Below are 15,511 nucleotides of genomic sequence, written 5' to 3'. Positions count from 1 at the left end.
TATAGATGGCGTCTTATTTCAGTAAAATCAGGTCAGTGCAGCACTGCTGGGTCAGATGTAAGTCTGATACAAATTAGTTGGAGGAAATTGATCATTTGAACCTTAGGTTATTTTTAGCTTCTGTAGCTTTTTAGTCTCTCCTTTTTTTCTTTATTTACATTTTTATTTACAATAAAGTTTTGTCATCATTGTCAGGCAAATTAAATGTCTTCTCCATTTCAACCAAGCCTTTGATAGGAGAGAATGCTGTCTCCTCACCCCATAGTAGGAACCTCCCGTCACAGTTTTGGGGTGTGCTGTAGTTATAACGTTGTTTAAACACTTAAACCCACTCCTGCTCATCCTCTGGCTGGCCCCCATTCTGGGCTTTGTTTATTGCACAGACTGGCCCCTTGACCAGTCTGTTCTTCATTGCTATTGAAAGTTAATGGGGGCAAAATTGCATTCCCAAACATTTGAACCTGAAGTGGCCAGGGCCGAACTTAGTTGATCTCTGGTGATCGGTTCAATTTAGTTACGATTTTTTGCCATTAGGCTGGGGCTGAATGATGGTGATTTGGTTGAGGCCAAGTGTCTGAAGAAAATTGGCTCTCTGATAAGAGTGCTGTTATCAGAGGGGGCTACCTTCTCATTTACATTTAGATGAGTATTGATTATTTATTTACTCAGAGAAGTGAGATTCGTTTCCAATCTTATCTTTCTCGTCTCTGCTTGTCAGCAGAAAGAGAGATAGAGCCCCTGACATCAGGCCAAGATAACAGCACTTTGTAGTGAAGATAAAAGTTGGAATGGGCCTTTTTCTAGTCTTGACTGAAAGGATAAGTTTTAAAAATTAGAACTGATGGGTCATGCTTTCAAAACCTTTCCTGAAGGTTTTGCAGTTTAACTAGGCAGGAGAATTGGTTTATTGGAACAGCCTTGGTCTTTCTTCTTTTGTAATAGGAATTGTATTTAATTTGATTATATTCGGCTGTTTCACTGAGAGCAAATTGTGTATCAGCTCAGAAGAGGATAAAGTGTGACCTTATTGTCATGTAAGCTTGTTCCTTTTTATTATTTAAATTACAAATTATCCAATCTGAACCTTGGATGGGGTATAAGCTACAGTGGTTATCACTTGAATATAATTCAGTGCTTATATTAAGATCAAACAGAGAATGATGGCAGTCACCCTAGAGGAAGAGTTATAAGCGATGGAGCCGACACTAAACGCAGACACTTTAGGATAGCCGATGTTGGGTCTGAGCTCTCATGTAGACAGCAGCAGCTTGTCAGTGATGGCTTGGGATTGAGCTGGCCCCTACCATAGAGCAGACAGGGCTTGGCACAGCTTGCCTCGAATGGATCTCCCTGCCACCAGTCTTCTCAAGCCCATTGTTGACAGTGCCACCAGAAGAAGCTTACCAAAATGTGAAGCAGATCATGGCACTCTCCTGCTCTGTTAGTATCTGTTGCCAATAAGAGAGAATCCAGACCTTGACCAACAGTCCGGGCCAAGCATCCTAGCCCCATCTTCCCCTCAGATCCCCACGGAGCCTAGACCCTTTCCATGCTGCATTTCCCCTGGTCCATGTGGGCTCTTCAGTACCTCCTTGCCTTTGCACATTCTGTTCCCCTGTAGGAATGTGCACTTCTCCTGTCTTCGCCTGGCTCCCAGTCCTCCTTCAAGACTCAGTTCAGATGTTTCTACTTCAGGGAAAGGGAAGTTCATTGTCCCCTCTTCTCTGTTCCCACAGTGCCTTGTCCTTACCTGGGGAAGAGCTTTGATAATTTTATCTGCTCTTGTGTGTCCTGCCACCTCCTACTTGCTGTCAGGAATCATTGATAATTCATCCCTGTGTCTGGGGCATCACTGATGCTTTAAAAATGTTTGTTAAATGGATATATGGATGGCATTGTAACACCACATATCTTCTGATATCTGTGCTATCCTGGTTTGTTCAGTGGGCTCTGACATTAACTCATCATCTTTAGACTGAATTTGTAGGACCAGAGACACTAAATTGGCATCCTGTCTGCTGAACAAGTCTCTAATTCTAAATGCTGCCTGTAGCTTAAAAGCAAACTTGTTTGAGTAGATACGCACACTCTCCTGCCCTGCACTGCTACCTTGGACACATGTGAGAAAGGATGTGGACATCTGCTTTGAGGCCAGTGTTCGCTGCCACCGTGTATCTTCCCTTAATGGGGCTGTAAGCCTATTGTGACTTTTAGGCAAGGGATCTGCCTAAGCCTCATGTGGCGGTTTCTGCCCCAGCCTGTTCCAGCAGAACAGCAGCATCACTGAGCTCCTGTAATCCTCACAGCAACTTTTTGAGGGAAGTTCTGTTATTTTACTGATGAGAAAATACACAGAGATTAAGTAACTTCCCCAGCATGCACAGTGAGAGAGTCCAAACACCAGGGTTTTCTCCTCAAGCCCCAGCCTTGCCTCTTATTTGCTCATACTTACTTTTTCTGGTTATAAACAGTTCTCTCAGATAAAACCAGCTCTTTAAGCTGACGAATGGAAAACAGTTGACATGAAGACATACCTGTGAAAGTGCTCGGCCTTTCCCTTAATTATTTTCCAGAGAGGTGGTCCTCAAACGCTCAGCAATAATAAGTGATGGGCTAATTCATTTATGTCCCACTTCAATCTGAAAAGCAGTTGGAATACATATACTCATAGGATAAAAAAGCAGGAATTGAAAAACAACATGAAAGGAAAAGGAAAACAAAGGCCTGGAGGATGAACTGACACAGAAATGCGTGTCCAGTCATCACACACTTAGTGCTGGGCTTCCCCATGGGCAAAGGAGAAAGGGGAACACAGCATCAGTTAGTTACAGCATTTACGTTAAAGTATCTGAAGGTACAGAACAAGCCGGTTGCTCTGAGGAAGTACAGCTTTTCCTGATACGGAGGTCTGAAGGAAGCTTCTCCCATGGGTCTTTAGAAATAAGACGCAGAATGATAGGGGCGATGGTTTGGCTTCTCTCTCTTCAGGCTTTTGCACTTGCTTCCCATTGGAATTCGTCTCTCAGCTGGCTCTCAGCTGTTAAGGAGCTGCTTGCCAAATGCTATGTTTTGGTCAAAGATTAAAGAAAAGAGATCGGAGAAGCTGAACTGAGCGTGTATCCACCATCCAACAGATACTACAAATTTGCTTTGAAACTTATGTGCTGAGATGTTTGCCTCAGGATTACAAAATCCCATAAAAATCTTGCCTGGATATTATAACTTGGAACCTTCCCAAAGTGCCCAGAGCAGTATTTTGTTCCTAGACCATTCGGTGACATGGTTTTACTGCAATAAATACATCATCAGAATGCTCGAGCAGGTTTTCTTGTCGCTGCAGAGTAACTGCTTCCCAGAATCTTCCTTTTGTGTTCCCCTCTGCTGTGAAGTAGAGGGCATGTGGCTTCATGCACAGCTGTGACATTTTAAAACCTCTTTCCAAAGGGTGGATGTTGCCTTGAGAACTATGTCCTGTTTGGTGGGAAGGAGCCTTTTATGTTTTCATATAATCATTTCTTCGGCAAAAGTATGTTCATAGAAACTGACCTCACAGCTTGTTTTTTAAAAATGGCTTTTGGCTGCTGGTTTTTTTTTTCTCTCCTCCCATGTCAGCTGCTGGAAAGTTAAATCAGCATTTGATAGAAACTGTAGTTTGATATGTAGTAGGTCTGGGTTGTCATAATCTTGATTAGCATCAACAGACATTTACTAGGAACGCTTGAGTGAGGGGCAGGCCTGGGCACCCTGGGTGTGAGCCCTAGTTCCACCGCTTCCTGTGGGACATTGGGCAAGTTGTTTCGCCACTGTAAGTCACGCTTTCTTCCTCTGTAAAATGGAATTCACCTTTATGTCCCAGGATGACGAAGAGTAAAGGAGATGATCTGTATAAAAGGCCTACGCAGTACCCAGCACACAGTAGTCCCTGTTCTGTTCTGTGATTATGTGGGTGATGATGATGACAGCTGACACTTAAATAACACTGTTAATGTTCTGTTCTAACTGGTTATAGCTGTTAACTTACTGAATCCTCCGACAGGCCTATAAAGTAGGTGCTATTATTATCCCCATTTTATAGATGAAGAAACAGAGAGGTTAAGTGAGTTGGCCCAAAGTCTTACAGCCAAGTTGCTCAGCCAGGACTAGACTGAGGCAATCTGGCCCCAAGTTCATGCCCTTAATCACCAGACTATATTGCTTCTCATATATACCCTGCCTCTCATTACGCAGTATAACCTCAAGTTATCAATCTGGCCTTTTCGGGGGAAAACATGTGAAATAGTCTTTGTCTGTGAAATCTCTTATCCAGTGTTTGGGCAAGAATTAGGAGAGAAATTGAGGTTTGTAATAGGCAGTTTTCCATTTGGGTCTAGACATCAAGTCTCATCCACAGCTTAACTACCCTACCTTCCCCAAAGGTAAGACCCATCCATCCTTTGCTAAGTTCAGAAGTGGGTTTCTAAGTTGTTCCTTAGCTTTTACAGAAGATCACAGAGTACCCAGAGCAGAAGATGATGCTCAGAATTTTAGTTACTTAAAAAGCTGGGCAAACATACATATATTCTTAAGGAAAGGTGGAAAGAGTCTTCCTGGATGAATGGAAAGGAAAGGTGATCCTGTCTTCATAAGGAACCAGAAAACAGCCATAATGTGTGTGGGTTTCATTAAAATAAATTATTTCAGATCATTTATTGTAGAAATGAATATATAGGAACCACAAGTTAAGTAATTTAGAGCCCAAATGAATCCACAAATCTACAAAAATATATACTTATGGTATAAACTATGGCCTCTTTATAATTGGTCAATAATTTATAGTTTGCAAGAGGAAGAAAGCTTCAAAATACACAGGGTTTAGAGCCAGAGACCCTTGGGCTTCATTTCCCCCTCCTGCTTCCTCCCTGTGAGATGTTCGGCAACTTGTTTCGCTGCCAGCCTTCAGGGTCCCGGCCTGTCAAGTGGGGATAATAGTATCTGCCCTCAGAGCTGCTGTGGGGATTCGGTCAGGTAACATACGCAGAGTGCTTGGCATGCAATGCAGTAAATGAGCCGTCATCATCCTAGGCTTCGAGGGGAAAGCCCTAAATCTACCTTATGAGACAAACTATTTTAGTAGAAATATCTGCAAGACCCAAGAAACAAGAAAGTAAACATGGAATGATGGCATTTATGGCTTTGAGAGTGGTGCAGGGACTGAGTTTGGGGATAAGGGACCCTTCCTGGTACTCCCTGCCTCTCCTAGTTTCCCTCATCCACGTTTCCCAGGCAGGTACAGAGACCAGAAGGAAAACATACAAAGGAGACCAGCGTGAAATACACTCTGGTGCAACCAGGCCTTGGCTCCCAGAATCAGGAAAGGGTAGCTTACTTACTATCCAGTGGCCAGGTAGGTGAACAGCTGTGGAAGCCCCAAACCCTAATCACTGCTCAAAGAGTGAGCATGCCAGGTTGCAGGGTTACTTAAGATGAAAATAACATAAACAGGTAATGTCTTGTTTTGATTAAATTATTGCATATGAAAGACCCACTGGAGAGGCCGCAGTGTGTGGTAATTAAAGTATCCTTAGAAAAAATGGCATAGTAAGAAATTGGAGGACTTGTAAATACATAGGATTTTTTTTTTAGTGGAGATACTGAGGATTGAACCTAGGACCTCATGCATGCCAAGCATGCACTCTACCACTGAGCTATACCCACACCCATAAGATATTTTTTAAATTGTAAAAGTAGCCTTTATTTAAATAATTATAGGAAGTTTGAAAAATACAAGAAAACACTAAGGAAAAGTAAAAACATTCATTACCCCACTATCCAGTGTAACCACTATTCACATTTTGAAATGACCTTCCAGTCTTCCCTGCACCCCCCATGCTTTACATATATTTTTCATATCAATCATCTTGTACACATTGTGTTATGATTTACTGTTTTCATAAAATATGTTTTATGAAATCAAATACTTTTGCAACATCACTCTTAATATCTTTATGGTATTTTACAATATTTTGTTCAGTCAGTCTCCCTGCTGTTGGATATGGCTTGTTCCCAAATTTTGGCTGTCATTAAAAAATGATTTACTGTAGCTACACTTTATTCCCAGATTTCACTGTAAATTCATAGGAGTGGATATGAATACACTATGTTGTTGGGAGATACTTGGGGTGGGACAGTTAGAGAGTAACTGGCCAGTGTTTTAGAAAGCAGCTCTCTGGGTTCAGGGGTGGCTCTCTTCCCTCTAATGGGCTGAAGCAGCCCCCAGCTGTGAAAGGTGGGTGTTAGGGAGAGGGAAGGGGGGAAAGGAGAGGGCACATAGGAATTTCTCACCAGCTAAGTCTTTTTAAAGTTCAGCTGGGCATGACTTTTCTGTAATTACTTCCGCCAGTGTATGTGAAAGCATCCAGTGATAAGCAGTAAACATGCTTGGTAATTGACAGATGTTGGCACCGACAGGTGGTGGATAGTGGAGACTAAGAATCATCTATTTCCATACCTTTATTTGCTTAATAGTTTTGAAATTAAAATGAAACTATATATAGTGCTGAAATACAATACTTTCTTGACCTGAATACTGAATATTAGAGTTTCTAAGAATTGTGTAAATGTCTGAGCATGTATTTCCTTAAATAGTTGTGTGTGTCTCGAGCATTGTTAGTGAAGGTTTAAAAGCTGTAAGTAGTGTAAACAGGACTTGGATGTATGTAAGAACTCTGACAATTGGCAGAAATGCTAAAGAAATACCAATTAGAGAAAAAATCAAATATACCATGAAACTGAACTGAAAGTCTACAGTGCTGCAGATGAACATAGAACATGGGAGAGGAGAATGGCTTGAGATGAGTGAAATGCCTCAGACTGATGGAGGAGAAGTGTTGGGTATGCATAATCAACAAGTTGACAACAGCGGAGGAATGTATCTAAAAACACACGTTGCGCCCAGGAGCCCCGCAAGGCCTCTGATGCTTCCTCAGATCTCTAGCATCTCTCCTATCTGACCAAACACGCCTTTCATAGTCAAAATAATAAGACCATTTCTTACACCTCTGATCTTTCCAATATCCATTAGCAGGGAGAGCAGTCTTGAATCTGATCGTTGGACCCATTAAGTGTTATCTGAGAAGAATAAGATTGTCATTTGGCTTGACAAAGAAATACGTGAATGAATTTATAAAATGCTGCAGTGTTTAAGATCTGCCAGGCTCCTTTGTGATGCAGGGCAGCGAATGTTCCTGGTTTTCGGTGTTATTGAACCTGTGCCTCTTGTGTTTTCGTAAACGTTTTTGTTTCAGCAAAAAAACAAATCAGCAGCCACTGTCCTTTTGTTATCATTACCCAAAAACCTGAAAAAATTTTTTTAACCCCACTTGCCTTTTAAAAATTTTTTTGAATTTTTGGACTGTCATCATATTAGAGTTCTAAACATACCTTATTCCTGCTTATAATTGATTGTTCATGATCACATAATAATTATTAATAATAAATAGTTTTGTTAGAGTGCCTCCTATGAGGCAGGGGCATTACTAAGTATTTTTCCTATATCATCTCTGATCGTCACAATAATCCTTCCAGCTATAATTATTCCCACATTAGGTATTAGGAAACAGATTCAGAGAGGGTAGGTTACCTGCTCATATCTGGGAAACCGTTGTAGCCACGTTGTGACTCCAGGTTGGTCTGACTCAAAAGCCGTCTACCTCTCATCTTGTTTTGGGGAGACTCGAGCAAAAATAGACCTGATAATGGAACAGACAATTGTGTGAAACCTTGTGGGGAAAAAAAAAACCCAGACTCTTCCATCTTGGTGAGCTAGACCCTCAAACAGACTTCCATATTTTCCTAATGCTTTATCAGCTTTTTCAATGTTAAATTCACTGTTTCAGACTGCCTCCCCTCCTCCTGCCCCTTTGATCTTCCAGGCCCTCAGTACCGCCTGGAGAAGCAGAGTGAGCCCAATGTCGCCGTGGACCTGGAGAGCACTTTGGAGAGCCAGAGCGCGTGGGAGTTCTGCCTGGTCCGCGAGAACAGTACGTTGGCCTCCTCGCTCCATGCTTGCTTTGTCCGTTGCAGCTTGCTTAGAAGTCCTGTGTTTGGGAACACTCACTGGTCTGCCTCCCGAGACACATTTGAAGTGACTCTTTTGGCACGAAGGCTGAGATCTGCCTTGGAAAACGGTGTATCCCAAAGTGAAATGATTGATTTCACCATTTTTGGTAAAGCGCCTGTATCCTGTTTAGCACTCTGTGATTAATATTTATCTGTTAAACTGTAGCTTCCTATCTTAGGAACAGTCCTGAAAACAGCTTAGAAATATGAGGCCTTTTCTGTGGCAAAGGCTATTTTGTATATAAAGCAACTGGCCCTGTCAGTATCACTGTTCAGTCATCAAGTTTTAGAAAATTCCAACCATTTTCGTAATCTTAGCAGGAGGCAGGATAGTGGCTCCTAGTGCTGTGTAGAAGGCCTCTTTAAAACTTCAGTTAATTCCTTTCATTCTCTCTCTAGAGCTTCTTTCTTGTGAATTTTGGCCATTCCTCTCCTCTGTACCCCCATTGACTTAAGGGGCAAGTGACATGTGAAAACTGTGATCGTAATAGCCAGCTCACCATCATTCCTCACCATCAGGGCCTTTACACAGGCTGTTTGTTCTGTGTAGAACACTTTCCGTCACTCTGGTTAGCTTTCTCATCCTTCTTCTCAGTTTAAACGTCACCTTGATGGAGGCCACCTGTGGTCTGCCTGTCCCCCCACTGCCTAAACCTGGTCTGTCCCTCATTTGGGTTCCCTCTTATATACCATCATAGAGCATGCTACTTTTTCTTTATTGCATGTATTTCTGTTTATAATTATTTATTTTTCTCAATGATGATTTGATGTCTCTCTCTCTCCCACTAGATTATCAAGTCTTTGAGGGTGTCCCTGACCCATACCATTAATTCAGCAAATATTCACTCATTGCCCACTATAGGTTATGCCCTGCATATAGGAACTCTCCAGTGGATTCCGTTTCAAAATGTTCACTCCTTGTTATATGAATAAGATAAAATGTTATATATTAGGGTCTTGGTATATATTTTTGATATGTAACACTTATACATGTAAAAAAAATTTTGGATAACAAAGCATCTATAGTGAAAACTTTTAGCCTCTCTTCTCTCCCCTAATTCATCTCCCAGAGACAACAGTCGTTCTCAGTTTCTTTGGTATCTTTTCAGGGATCATCTAAGCATATGCAGGCATATTCTGTATATGTACATGAATATACTCACACATAGACATATGTATATACACATATACATGCACACAAACATATTCCCCCCTTTTAAAAACAAATGATAGCAAACTATCATCAGTGTTCTGCATTTTTCTTTTATCATTTTAACAACATGTCACATAGAGATTATTACATATTCCACATTAATCCGTGTGTTATTCCACATATAAGTGTACCTCTTTCTTTTTTAACTGCTGCATAGTATTCCACAGTATACTGTGATTGAATATTGTGTTTTGGGTTTGTTTTGGGGTTTGTTTGTTTTTTTAAGATGAGGCCAACTTTCTTATACAAGGAAAGAGAAGCTATGAAAATTAGTGGATAAAGCTTCAAAATCTTAAGTTCTCACTCCTAAGTATGAGCACAGTCTTAATTAGGTTGTGCAACCTCTGGGAGCCTCAGCATCCCGATCTCAAAGGATTTGCAAGGCGCTTTCAATACTTGCCTTTGAGTCAAAATCACTTTGTTAGTGAAAAAAGCCCATACCAGCATTTACAAAGTGTGCCAGGCAGTCAGTGATTTGGGATCAATAGAATATTATAACTAGTCTTTGTAAAATTGAAATAAATTATAAAAATAAATATTTTTATAGAGAAGGTTTTTTTAATTTTTTAGTAGGAATTTCAGTCAAACCAATTATTGTTCTCCAATTGCTACCTATTAAGAAGTTGGATTGAGACAAAGAAAAATATTTCAAAACTAGAATTTTTTTTACTTCTGTTGGTATATTTGATCAGGACAGGCTTGCTATTCTTAAAGCCATTTTAGACGTGAACTAAATTATAAGCATCTATTATTCAGTGTTTAAGAGAATACGCTATCAAGCCAGGCTGCCTCAGTTCACATTCCGGCCCTGCCACTTACTGGCTGTGTGACCTTGGACAATTTACTTAACCTCTCATTTGCCTTCATAAGGTTGATAGGATTCAGTGAGTTTTAATCATAAAGCTCTTAGAATAGTGCCTGGCACATAATAAACACTCAACATTTATAAACTGTAATTAATAAATAGTGAGAGAGCAGCATTCTGTGGCTCATGGAGCAGATGAGACAGGGTTGTAGGGGTCCGGAGTAAGAAAATAGTCAGGGCCCTTGAGGAGGTATGTGATGGGAGAGGGAGTGAGAGAGAATGGAGGGGAAAGGAGAGTCAGGGCCAGGGCAAATCTGTAAGTCTTGGTCATAGGACCAGAGAACTTGCAAGCAGAATACTTTCCAGCAAATGTGCTTTGGTGTCCCAGAAGAGATGTGTACCTCATAAGTAAAACCATTTGATGGAGAACACTGCTGTAAGAGTGAATATAAGCCTTCCAGTTTTTCTTCCACAGAGTGGCAGGGCATATCTTTTTTTTACCAGCTACATCAGAAGATTTTTTTTTTTATTCAGGCCTTCTGTTGTAAGTCACCATGCTAAACATTTTCCTCTCCCTCATAATTTTCCCAACCACCTTACAAGATACTATTTTGATTGTGGAGAGAGGTTCCTTGCCCCAAGTCAGTAAGTGACAGGACCAGAATTCTAAGTCAGCTATGTGATTTTAAAGCCCACCCTGAGATTATTGATTTAAAAAAAAAAACCCTAACTTTTCAGTCCTAAGAAGGGTGATAACAATTGTCTTTATACACTATGAGAGAGAAGCTTGCAAATGAGGCTAGTATGACAAGAGTTTCTGCGCAGGGACTGAGATGTAATATTTGTGCTTGAATCTTGGCCTAAATAAGAAAATGACAAGCCAAAGTCCTTGAGCTCTCCAGTTTGGATTCTTGTCTGATAATCTACCACATCCTTCAACCAACCATCTGCTAGAAGCTGGAATCTGACCAGAGGAAACACGAGCACATTATGGAGAGGATTAGAAGACTTCCATTCTTGTCCGAGCATCTGTATAAACCCTGGCACCAAACTGAACCTCAGTTGCCTTTTCTGCCAGATGTTGCCAGTAACCTTTTCCCTTATCCACTGATTATATGTGGGTAGCCCATCCCGGCCCTTAGAAGAAAGATGCAGCATGAACCAACCTACTGTTTCCACAGCTTTAAGCGAGAAACTTGGGAATTTCCCATTGTCGGGGCTAAAATAAGCCTGAAATTAAATCGGCTTTATGGAGTACCAAAAAGTGTCAGACACTGTGTCTTTCCTATTTAGTCACCCACTAGTCTGCCCGCATCATCTTTCACATAGTGCTTAAAGCCCCGTCTTTAGAATGAGACAGACCTCAGGTGAGCCACGGCAGCCTCTGACATTGGACAGATCACGTCACCTGTCTGAGCCTGTTTCCTGTGTCAGTGGAGGTGGTTGAATCTACTTCACAAGGTTTTTGTGGGGATTAAATGAGATAGAGATGCTGTTGTTATTAGGCTAGTGTGGTCATAATCCTTATTTTATAGTAGAAGAAATTGAGTCTCTAAGGGGGTGATTTGCTCATGGTCACATAGATAATAATTGGGGGGCCTAGAAAATATGTCTTCTGTCCATTCAGTCTAGTGAAAGAACGGAATCTATTTTTATTTCGTAAATAGAAGTTGCTATAGAAAGAGGATTCAGCTGTTCTTTAAACATCAGTTCTACTTCCTTTGATCTCCTTTCTTTTTCAAGGAGACCTTCCATTATTTCAGTACCTCATTGAAATGTCCTTAATTTAAGGCTATAGTGAGGAAGAACTTCAACATGAGATGGGCAGCCACCCAGAGAAGTGGACTGTGGCAAGGGGGCATGTCTCTGGGTCTCAGTCTGTGGGAGCCCTCTTTCACATCCTTTAGTTTCCCCTTGAAGACCCAGGAGAGGAGGCAACTCCTTCTAAAGCTCCCCAGACCACCTGGCTGCCGTTCCCTGGGCTCAGGTAGCGTCCTTCTCCCTACCCTCTCTGATCACTCACTGATTCTGCTAGATGTATTTGCCCTCTTCCACACTGAACTGTGACCCAACCCCACCCACTAAGGGCAGCGATTGGGTCTGAATCCCTCCTACCTCCCAGTACCTGTGGCCAGATGTGGCTCCTTCCCCTGGAGGGAGTGAGCCTCCTGAATCCCTGCGTCCCCAGCCTTCTCACTAGGGCTTCGAGGGGCTAGTATGTGATGGCTTTTAGACAGAACTTGGGTTTGGAGTGAGCATCTTTATGTATAAGGGTTTCTCGTAGTGGTACTTGGGATTCCCCCGACCCTCAGCACCACCATCAATATTATTAAATAAACAAGCAACCATAGACAGTGGATGACTCGTATCCTGGTGTGTTTCCAGCTCCTCTTTTTGTGCTTATTCATGGTGGGCTGATCCCTCCTCCCGTGTGTGCTCTGTGCCAGCCCTGGAGACTCCCTGCTGGCTCTCCTTGGCTTCTGGAGGTTTTGCCTTCTTCATTTACAAATTAGTAATCTCTCCAGTTTCTATCGTGTGACTTAAGTACCAGGGCTTTAAGCCTCTTTTATTATACCCCAAAAGCAGTCTTCAAATGCAGAAGAAAATGTGATCGTGCAAGGAAACTATTTACAAATGGATATGACTTGCAGTGTTCGTGGTATATATTTTAGGTTGAATTACTGCTGAAAGCCAGTTACGTGTCTGGCTTTGGTGGGGGAAGAGGGTTCACTGTAAGGAATTTTCTATGTGGGTGAGAGTTTTTCTTCAAGTAGATACTGGATAATAGCTCCCTGCTTGCTGCATGCTAACAGAATTTAAATGGAACAGAAACATTATCCCTGATGCCAGAATACCTGTGTGTCTCCTTTTGCAGTTGCAGCCTGGTTCATGTGGGCTGGTTGGCAGTGTAGCGTGTATATTGTAGGAGAGAAAGGCAGGATGTTTGGAGCCACAGTGTGACCTTGGGCAAGTCCTTCTCTGAGCTTCACTTCCCCATCTGTAAAATGTGATGGGAATCCCTTACCCTGTAGGGCTATTAGTGATGATTAAATGAGATTGTATGCGTTAAATTCACATAGTAAAGTACACCGCCTGATGCGCCTGCTGGCCACGCCCATGACACACAGACGCAAGGCCAATGCCTATGCCCACATACCACGGCTAGCCTGCGCTTGTGTGTGGTGGCCTTTCATCTCCCTGTTATTCCTCTTTTCCCTCTAGCCTCTTCGATTTCCCACAGGCTGCTCTGGGCAATGGCCAACACAGCCAGGGGTAGGTGGTATCTAGGGCGAAAAACAGTGCTGATCAGTACTGGTTGCAAACTTGTGCCCTGTCCACACTACTTCTTCAGTAACGAGTGTCTGCATTGTGCCATGTGGGCTGAAAAATTCCACATGAATTGCATTTTTCACTCTCCCCCTGTCTTGAAAGTTCCCCCCTTTTCATTTTATCATTAGGTAGTAATTAGTATTCAAGGGAAATTGGTCTTAATATATTAAAATTGGTTAAGTGCATTTAGACCTGTACCACAGCCAATGTCTTATTGGAAAATGTAATTGGGGACTCTGTGTATGTAATTAATTGAATTACAATTAAGAACTTTCATTAAGCGATACACTGGTACATTAGAGCAGTAAGGAAACATGTTTGATGAGCCACAAACCCTGTATGAGCTCTAAGTGAGGGCACGGGGATTTGCATCCCTCTGGTAGGCTCCTGGCCCTGGAATCCACCCTGCAGCCCCTGACTAATGGTTTGGTAATGCATCAGGTGACATTTCTGCAGTGACTCCCCTGATGGGAGGTGGGGGTCTCCCAGCATGTGTGCCCTCATTCTCTGACTCAGGTCAGGGAGAGAGATGCCTCAGTGTTGATCAGATGTTACAGTTCTTAGATATTTTGTCATGTAAATTGTCCAAAATGCCCAGGCTCTTTGGAAGATTCCATTACTTTTCCTGTGTTTTGAATAGGGGCCAAGACTCAGTGGAGGAAGAGAAAGTGATGGGAATTCTGTTATCAACCTAACTTCCAAGCAAACCCTTAATGAGCCAGTGGTCCAGACCCTTGAATGATCATCCTGTAAAGGCTTTACTCTGGGCACATATTTGTTCATTCATCCCCCAAACATTGATGGCTCCTCCTCTGGGCCAGCCACTGTGCTGGGGCAGTAGAAAGGACACACAGCCCCCACATCACAGAGCTCACAGTTGTGATAAGTGCCGTGAAGGGTATAAAAGAGTATATAGCAGGGGCCTGGAGCTGATGAGAATAGGAGAAAGCTTCCTTGAGGAAGAATGAAGAGGAATTAATCAGATAATGAGTAAGAGGAATATTCCAGGCCAAGGGACTTACTCGTCCAAAGGCCTTAAGAAGGAGCTTGGTATATTTGGGAATGAACGAATGAATGGAGTGGAATGAAGTGAGCAAAGGAGAGAGCACTGAAAGGATGAGACTGAGGGACAAGCAGGAGCTTGAATGCAAAGCCTAAACCTCCCCCCACACCCCCAAGCCCCTGCCTCCATAATCTGCTTTTTTTAGAAATTCTGCAAACCTGAAATCGTTTCTTTCTGATCACCTCATAAAACAGGATTACCCTGATTTATTGGAGGTCTGAAATCTCCCTGTGGAAAGGCTCTGACTCCAAGAGTTTAATCAATTAGACACTGACAGCAAGGATCTCTAACCTGGCTGTAGCACTGCCGACTCAGTGAAGGGTCTGTCCTGCCGTGTGATCCTGGTGGCTTTGAAGAGATTACTGCAGGGGGCATGCAAGTGCGCATGTGTGCCTTGTAGTATATCACCTATTGATTATTTTTTAGAGACCAGCAAAAATGACTAGTAGCTGAAGGGAAGTGTTTAATAGAATTGAAGTTTGGGGCTTATGAGGCTTTGGGGACTTAAAAGGCCTCTGGAAAAAAAATGTGGTGGATGTAGAAAGATAAAGGCGAGGTTTTCACCATGACTCACTCACGCATCTCACTTTGAGTCTTATAGAAGGAGTAGAGAGAGTTCGGTTTTACCCTGATTGTTTGTTTTGGCAAAGCCAGGCATGATTGTGTTCTCCTTAGATATGTTGTGGACCATGGATTTGTCCCAGCCCATCTAAGGAACATTTTTACTCAAGGGGTTGTGTGACGGTTCAGGGCACAGTTTTGGAATTATACCTGGGTTTATTTCCTAATTCCAGCCTATGTTAGTTGTATGGCTGTATGTGCAGGATGACATTGTGAGCCTTAATTTTCTTGCCTGTAGAAAGAGGATAATACTATGCAACATAAAAGAACATTGAGAAAATTAAATGAGATGATGTGTTTAAGGTGCTGAGCATAATGTCTGGCATATAGTGAGCACTGAGTGTTAACTGCCATTGTAGTTGCTGTCGAGGCAGGATCCCTG

At 42.2% G+C, this 15,511-nt stretch overlaps 1 protein-coding gene across 7 annotated transcripts in view; it reads left to right on the top strand.

The window, feature by feature from the left end:
• The window catches only part of MAPKAP1 (MAPK associated protein 1), a 209,800-nt gene that overhangs the window by 146,419 nt on the left and 47,870 nt on the right, over positions 1-15,511 (top strand). For 6 of the 7 annotated variants that reach the window (XM_045517536.2, XM_045517535.2, XM_045517539.2 and 3 more), the window contains one exon: positions 7,911-8,018. The exons of the other annotated variant lie outside the window; for it this stretch is intronic. In XM_045517536.2, coding sequence (XP_045373492.1) covers positions 7,911-8,018 — 108 coding nt within the window. The remainder of the gene's footprint in view (positions 1-7,910; positions 8,019-15,511) is intronic. 7 annotated transcript variants of the gene reach the window in all.

This window comes from Camelus bactrianus, chromosome 4, assembly GCF_048773025.1.
Source record: "Camelus bactrianus isolate YW-2024 breed Bactrian camel chromosome 4, ASM4877302v1, whole genome shotgun sequence".
NCBI classification, from domain to species: domain Eukaryota; kingdom Metazoa; phylum Chordata; class Mammalia; order Artiodactyla; family Camelidae; genus Camelus; species Camelus bactrianus.
Note: the sequence above shows the minus strand (reverse complement) of the source record. Positions and strands in the feature narration are given on the sequence as shown.